At 43.1% G+C, this 8197-nt stretch overlaps 1 protein-coding gene across 1 annotated transcript; it reads left to right on the top strand.

Moving 5' to 3' along the window:
• The first annotated feature begins 5034 nt into the window (after positions 1-5034).
• Positions 5035-7964, top strand: LOC122008193 (F-box protein FBX14-like). Its single transcript, XM_042563823.1, has 3 exons — positions 5035-5952; positions 6083-6587; positions 6658-7964. Exons 1-3 carry the CDS (start codon positions 5324-5326, stop codon positions 7414-7416), a joined length of 1893 nt encoding a protein of 630 aa, XP_042419757.1. The 5' UTR covers positions 5035-5323; the 3' UTR covers positions 7417-7964.
• Positions 7965-8197: the final 233 nt, after the last annotated feature.

Below are 8197 nucleotides of genomic sequence, written 5' to 3'. Positions count from 1 at the left end.
GCTCGCGCCGTTCGTAGGTGCACTCCAAGACGAACGCCGCACTCGGACTCAACCTCAGATCGCAGAACCAAGCCTCAGAACTTGGAAAGCAGAAGAAGAAGAAGAAGAAGAAAGCAGAGAGCAGAGGAATGCTTTGCTTTCCCGGAGTGAGTTGAGAAGGAGCAGAGGAAGTGTATTTATACACTTGAAGCAGTGCAGAGGAAGTGACACACGCTTTGCTTCTGCTTCTTCACCTCACACGCGGGTGCGCTGCTTCGCATCCTCACGCGATGCGGACAGAACCGAACAGATGTCGTCGCGCTGCTTCGCTTCCTCGCGCGGACAGAACCGAACCACCAGGTGTGAGGGACAGAACTAAACCGGACCAACAAAAATAAACCAAGTCACAAAACTGGCAAAAACAGACCACGTCGCCTGCAAGCGCGAGGCCCATGAGCTGGGGATTTACACCCCCTGCACGGGATAATCACGTGCGTCGCGCTCGATTTATGAATTTCCGGCTCGAACCTCCCAAAACCACCTGATTTGGGCTCAGCCCGCGCATGCGTGTAAGTCCCCTTAACATTGCTAAGCATGGATGGAAGGACTCCATATATAAGGCCTTCCAACCTTCTTGGCTTAGCAATGTGGGACTAAAAGCATAAGGAATAATGTGAATTAAAACTCAACAATCCCCCACTAATTCAAATTATTTTAGTCGAAAACAAAGATAAGTTCTGAGGCTTGGTTGCAATGAGCTTTTAGTGAAAATACCTTCCGGTTTGAATTTTCACCTAAGTACACCAATTTTATTCACATAGGTTTGAAGAGAACTGAGTCTTAATCTTAAACCTTTTATATGTGAAGATCAATTGGTAACAACTCATCACTGGCGACGGTTGAATTCTTCTGGGTTGGTGTATTATGGCCATGCCACCGAATCTTGTTTCATAAGTGCTAAGGAGAGTTGCCTAGACCCCCCACACTGCGGCCCCACAGTTACACTTACATAGGTGAGTTCTCCAAGGATGTATTGCAAGCATCTTGTCATTAAGACCTTGAACTCATTAAGAGCTCCTAAGCTCATCCTTACTAGCAGTCAAGCATCTATCCAGGGAAGAAACTATGAGATTACATCTCAATCAATTTGATGCTTACGATTCATCCTTATAGCTTGTTTATACCACATTGAACCTACTTCTTGGGATCTCCAATCAGATAGGTTGAGTTGCTGTTATAGATGAATCCAGGATAGGCCTCAGTCCCATTCCCTTACTGGATCTCTTGATTTTCTCAGAATCAAGCCCTTTAGTGAGTGGATCAGTAATATTGTCCTTTGAACTTACAAAGTCCAATGACACCACTCCAAGAGACACTAACTCACGAATAGACTTTAATCGTATTCGTACATATCTCTTCTGTTTCTGGTTATACTTGGAGCTTCTAATCTGAGCTATTGTTGTTTGATTATCACAGTGTACTGAAATAGAAGGTATTGACTTCATCATCAAAGGAATTTCAGAAAGAAGACCCTTCAGCCAATCAGCTTCAGTTACTGTGGTATTCAAAGCACACAATTCTGCCTCAGATGTATAACGGGTTATAATCGTCTGTTTAACATACCTCCAAGCAATTGCACCGCCTCCAAGTGTAAAGATATAACCAGTAACGTCTTTACACTCAGCAGTGTCCGCTATCCAACTAGCATCACTATATCCCTTCAGGACTACAGGGAATCTCCCATACCACAAGCCCAAGGATATAGTGCCTTTTAGGTATCTAAGTACTCTGTCTAATGCATCCCAATGCGTTCTGTCCGGACAGCTGGTAAACCTGCTCAATTTCGATATAGCAAAAGAAATATCAAGTCTAGAACAATTTGCTAAATACATTAGACTACCTATTATTTGTGAGTATCTTAATTGAGACACTGCCACACCACTCTTATTCTTGTGGAGATTTTTTGAAGGATCATACGGTGTGACTACAGATTTAACTTGGCTATAGCCATATTTCTCTAATACTCTCTCAATATAGAGTGACTGAGAAATTGCTATTCCATCAGTTGATCGAGTCAACTTCAGTCCTAAAATCATGTCAGCACAACCCATATCCTTCATATCAAACTTACCACTTAAGAGGGCCTTAGTCTTATTAATAATAGAAAGGTTAGAACAAAAAAGTAAAATATCATCTACATATAAATATAAGATAATACAACTATCACCTTTCATTTTAGCATACACACATTTATCAGAGTCATTCATTTCAAAGTCAAACGATAGCATAACACTATCAAATTTTTCGTGCCACTGCTTTGGGGCTTGCTTCAAATCATAAAGAGATTTAACTAACCTACAGACTTTATTCTCATTTCCAGAAACTATATGTCCCTCAGACTGATCCATTAAGGAATGCCGTTTTGACATCCATTTGATGAACCTCAAGATGATATATGGATGTCAATGCTATCAACACTCGGATTGTAGTAATTCTAGTAACAGGAGAATAAGTGTCAAAATAGTCAATCCATTCTTTCTGTTTAAATCCCTTAGCAACTAGGCGGGCTTTGAATTTATCTACTGACCCATCAGGTTTTAGTTTTCTTTTAAACACCCATTTACATCCTATAGTGTTACATTCAGGAGGTAAATCTACCAACTCCCAAGTGACATTAGAGATAAAAGAGTCCATTTCATTTTTAATGACCTCTTTCCAGTGCTTAGCTTCAGGAGAACCACTAAACCGGACTGGCAAAAATAGACCAGGTCGCCCGCAAGCGCGAGGCCCACGAGCTGGGGATTTGCACCCTCCCTGCGCGCGATGATCACGTGCGTCGCGCCCGGTTTATGGATTTCCGGCTCGAACCCCCAGAAACCACCTGATTTGGGCTCAGCCCGCGCATGCGTGTAAGTCTCCTTAACATTGCTAAGCATGGATGGAAGGACTCCATATATAAGGTATTCCAACCTTCTTGGCTTAGCAATGTGAGACTAAAAGCATAAGGAATAATGTGAATTAAAACTCAACATGAACTAGTGGCCTCTAGGATTAGTTGGGTTATAAGAATTGGATTCCTGAGTTATTTAAAAAAAAAATATTTTGCTCATCTAAACGCCCCTCAATGTTGGGGTCACAATGAAATGAATAGAAATAAATCACAAATTGAGATATCTCTTAGGGCATCTTCAATGATTAGAGCTCGCTCCTGAGACTATTGTGTAGCGGAAGAGTATCAAGTTATCACTCAGATACTCGCGGTTCAATCCCAATACATTTGTATGAATTTTTTTTTTCCAAATAAGACGTACAACTATATGATGTTAGGCTTCTAGATTGTCTATCATGAGCGTTTTCTAATTTATCTTGACGGATGGTAAAAATCTTTTGTGAGATCGACCTAGTCGTCCCAAATTCGACATTTTATCTAGTCCATTAGCTTTTTTAATGGTCAGAATCTTGAGTGAATATTTTTATAATTTTTAATATGTCATATCATAAATATAAAAAATATACTACTCTTTCTATAATAAAAAAAATCTTCCTAAAAATTTTAAACTCCATTGATAATTAATTATTGACTCTATTTACATTATTATTTCGAAAGAAAAAATTAAATTAAAATTATTATTATGATTATTATTTTTAAATTAAAAAATCATAAATCTGATGCATTTATGTGTCAAGCCTCTCTAGAAATTTTGTATTGGAGATGCCTTTAGATGGACGGACATTCAATGCAACTCTATTGCTCATTTGCCCACTTTATGAAAAAAGTGCAGAGGGACGGTGAAAGATAGCACAAATCTACAGCTCCCGGACTTTACAATACGACTGGATAACACAGAACATAGCAGAGCAGGTGGGGTGGTGGCTAAAGCGTAAAGATTACAGAGCGAGGACAATCAGAGATAAAGAGGCAAGGACAGACAAGTCTTGCGTGGATCACTGTTAAGTATAAAAAAAGAACAATGTTGATGGAGGCTAAAAAAGGCTCACTACAGGGATAAGATAGAGAGAGTCCAAGGACAAACAAACCTTGCGTGGAAGAACACTGATAAGGAGGAAAGGACTGACGAACATAAATCCAACAAGCAGACTGTTGAGAGAAGCTCATGATCGTATGAATAAGTGTTTCTTTATATTATGCATCAGTTCTAAAGTAGATTTAATTATGTCGTTACGACTCCAAGGTGTTCTTAGATTCTCTTGAGATAAGTGAAAGTGTTCGTAAGAAGCTAAGCTATAAGAGGAGTTGATAGTGGAGATAGTACGAGAGAAGGAGATGCAAGTGGTTGGAGGAGGCAAGAACTTACTCACCTTCTTTAAGTCGAGCTTGCACCATGGCATCATTATTAGAGAATCAATGATTCTATTGATGCTTGGGTGGTCACTGCATTACATTGAATATGAAATTATTCATCATATTTAAAGATAAGATAAGATGATACGGGAGCCTTTTCCACTCTTTTCTATCCAAGTAAACACAAGTCATCTGTGATAAGAGAATAAATCCAAGTTACGATGGCTGAGGAGACAGAAACTTGAAAAGAAAAATAATAAAATAGAAAGAATGAAAGAAAAAGTTGTATGCTTTTAGAAGGGGCTTACCTCAAATTGGGATTTTTTTGATTGGAAGACATATCTAATCCTAAAAGCGTTCATAAAAAAAAAATAAAAAATGTTAATTTTATTATTAATAATATTTAATTTTTATTAACTTCTTTTTTTTTAAAAAAAATAAAACTCTAAAATTAAAAATATAAAATATAAAAAAATTTAGGATATCATCGTAAATTTTAAAAATAAATTTTTTAATGTCATTAATGAATAGAATAATGAATTTTTTACTTTTATTTTCCTTGATTCCGTTTGGATTTGATTCGATTTAAATTAGAAGAAATAGACGGAAAGAGTATTTTGAAAATTAGATATATTTTTGATAAAAAAATTAAAAAGAAAATGCCCAGGAAAAAGGCAAGAGAAATCAGTGGAATCGAAGGCAGGTGAAATAGCGGAATAAAATACCTTACGTGAAACAACCTCCAGGCACGGATAAAATAGCAGGCAGTAGTCGGTAACTGTTCGTGTGGTGAGGAGGCATGGAGAATCCCAATGCTACGACTACGAGCCACAGCCACTGCCAGGCAGCACTGGCACGGAGAAAGAGACCAAGCCACCGGACCAACTCGCACATGTCCTTCGCTCGAACACTCTCCGCTCACCGTCGCCTCTGATTCCTCTTCGATTCGCCCTGATTTCCTCCGCTCGATTCCGTTGCTTCTCGGCTACTAGTGCGAGATTTTATTTGTAGGAGTTTTGGTCGCTGAAATCGGACAGATCGATGGCGAGAGTGGAGGAAACCGGCGGCGATAGGGAGGAGAACAAGGAGGAGGAGACGAGCTGGTGGTCCCCTGAAGCTGTCGAGGGCGGGAGGGTCGGAGAAGGGCCCAGCAGAGGTAGTCGTGGTGGCAGAGGCGGTGATGGGGGGCGACCCGACACGCCGCCGCCGCCGCCCTACTCGGACCAGGTGCTGGAGAACGTCCTGGAGAACGTGCTCCAGTTCCTGGTCTGCCGGCGGGACCGGAACGCGGCGTCGCTGGTGTGCCGGTCCTGGTATCGCGCCGAGGCGCAAACCCGGCGGGAGCTCTCCGTCGGCAACTGCTACGCTGTGTCCCCGGCGCGCGTCGTCCGGCGGTTCCGCTGCGCCCGGGCGCTCGTGCTCAAGGGCCGCCCCCGCTTCGCTGACTTCAACCTCTTCCCCCTCGGCTGGGGTGCCCGCTTCTCCCCCTGGCTCGCCGCCATGGCGACCGCCTATCCCTGGCTCGAGCGCGTCTGCCTCAAGCGGATGACCGTCTCCGACTCCGACCTTGCCTTCCTCGCCCGTTCCTTTCCCTCTTTTCGCGATCTCACGCTCATCTGCTGCGACGGGTTCGGCACCGCCGGCCTCGCCGTAATCGCTGTGCTCTGCAGGTTATCCTCTCGGGTTCATTCCCTCCTTGAGTTGATTCGAAACACCAAAACCTAATTTCGATCACCCACCCCTAGAAATCTCCGATTTGGATCAATTTTTCTTCGAATGATGGTCCTGATTTACTTCCAGGAACCTGAGAATCTTGGATCTGATCGAGAACGATGTGGAGGACGAGGAGGAGGAAGTCATCGACTGGATCTCGAGGTTCCCGGAGACAACCACCTCTTTGGAGTCGCTGTCGTTCGAGTGCGTGAATTGCCCGGTGAACTTCTCCGCCCTGGAGGCTCTAGTCGCTCGATCGCCCTCCCTCCGGAGGCTTCGGGTGAACCAGAACGTATCTCTCGGCCAGCTCCGCCGCCTCATGGCCCGGGCGCCGCATCTCACCCACCTTGGCACCGGTTCCTTCCGGCCAGGCATCGCCGAAGATCTCAACGTCGCTGATCTCGAGCAAGCCTTTGTCTCGTCCAAGTCGCTCATTTGCCTATCTGGATTCCGCGAGGTGGCGCCGGAGCACCTCCCGGCCATCCTCCCCGTCTGCGCCAACCTTGTCTCCCTCAATTTAAGCTATGCCGTCATCACCGCTGAGCAGCTCAAGCCTGTCATCCTCAAATGCAACAACCTCCGCACCTTCTGGGTAATTCCACCATTCTTCAACTGTATTTATCAATCCAAATTTAGCCTTTTGAACTCTGTTTATTCTTCAGGTTCTTGACACTGTTGGTGATGAGGGACTACTGGCGGTGGCCAAGGCATGCAAAAACCTTCATGAACTCAGAGTGTTCCCCTTCGAGGCCACCGAGGATTCAGAGGGCTCAGTCTCTGATGTTGGCCTTGTGGCAATCTCAAATGGATGCAGGAAGCTCCAATCGATCCTGTTCTTCTGCCAGAGAATGACTAATTCTGCCGTTGTAGCCATGTCGAAGAACTGCCAGGATCTAGTTGTATTCCGCCTCTGCATCATGGGTCGCCACCGCCCCGATCACATTACCAGGGAGCCTATGGATGAAGGCTTTGGGGCCATTGTTATGAACTGCAAAAAGCTAACTAGGCTCGCCGTCTCTGGCCTGCTTACTGACAAAGTGTTCAAGTACATTGCAACGCATGGGAAGTCAATTAGGACCCTCTCAGTGGCATTCGCCGGAGACAGTGATTTGAGCTTGAAGTATGTGCTTGAAGGCTGTCACAGTTTGCAAAAACTGGAGATTAGGGACAGCCCTTTTGGTGATGTAGGTCTACTATCAGGGATCCATCATTACTACAATATGAGGTTCTTGTGGATGTCTTCATGCATGCTAACTTTAAGTGGTTGCAAGGAAGTGGCCCAGAAGATGCCCAACTTGGTGGTAGAAGTGATTGGGGATCGGCCCAAGGACCTCGACAGTGATACCGTGGAGAAGTTGTACTTGTACCGGTCCCTGGAAGGTCCAAGGGATGATGTGCCGCTGTTCGTCAACATCTTGTAGGCTTCTCACTTTCAATTGAGATACAAGGGAGAAGAATTAGCCATTTTTGGTTCTAGGTTTAACCAAGGAGCTCATCATGGTTAGAGGACCAGAAATGTGATACAGCAAAGTGAATTTGGTCAGCATTACTCACTGGATTATACTCCTTCACCAAACATGAAAAGGATAAATTTCTTGGTTCTCTATTGATTTATTATTTTCCTCGTATAATTGGGCAATTGGAATGGCACCTGAATTGTGGATTCTTGCCTATGACCTGATTCATTTGGAGTTACTGCAAAGACAACTCTCTGCAACCAAGCAGTCATCGGTAAGTTAAAGAAATGGCTTCTTCAAGGAGTTTCAGATGGATAGCAAATGCAATCTTAAGTCTCCAGGTTGTTCTTATTCCTTGTACTCTGTAAATTGAAACTTTACTAGGTTATCACTGGATTTCATTTTACTTCCATGATCTTGTCAAGGTAACATTATGGAACTTGCTTTTCATTTTCCTTTTTTTGGGAGAATTTCCAGACTTTAAATGAAGAGTTTAACATTTTTCTATTGAATTCCAGTTCCATCTCCATTATTTTGGTATTTGTTTGGTGGCAATGCATAAAGAATCACTCATTTGAACCAAAATCAATATTTAGTTAACTTATTGGCTGTTGAATGCTAGAGAAATAAAGTAATAGTGTTTTGCCTAAGATCAAATCACTCCCCAGTCTATTCAATGCATCTTATTCCAGCTCACTTTGAGCATTGATTTAGTGGTGTGCTTGTTCTTCTTGAAGTAAACTCT

This window comes from Zingiber officinale, chromosome 8A, assembly GCF_018446385.1.
Source record: "Zingiber officinale cultivar Zhangliang chromosome 8A, Zo_v1.1, whole genome shotgun sequence".
Classification (NCBI taxonomy): Eukaryota; Viridiplantae; Streptophyta; class Magnoliopsida; order Zingiberales; family Zingiberaceae; genus Zingiber; species Zingiber officinale.
This window is presented reverse-complemented; position numbering and strand designations above follow the sequence as displayed.

Coding starts and splice junctions, on each gene's coding strand:
- LOC122008193 (XM_042563823.1), top strand. CDS start 5,324: ATGGCGAGAGTGGAGGAAACCGGCGGCGATAGGGAGGAGAACAAGGAG. Junction 5,953..6,082: donor GTAATCGCTGTGCTCTGCAG/GTTATCCTCTCG, acceptor ATTTACTTCCAG/GAACCTGAGAATCTTGGATC. Junction 6,588..6,657: donor ACAACCTCCGCACCTTCTGG/GTAATTCCACCA, acceptor TTTATTCTTCAG/GTTCTTGACACTGTTGGTGA.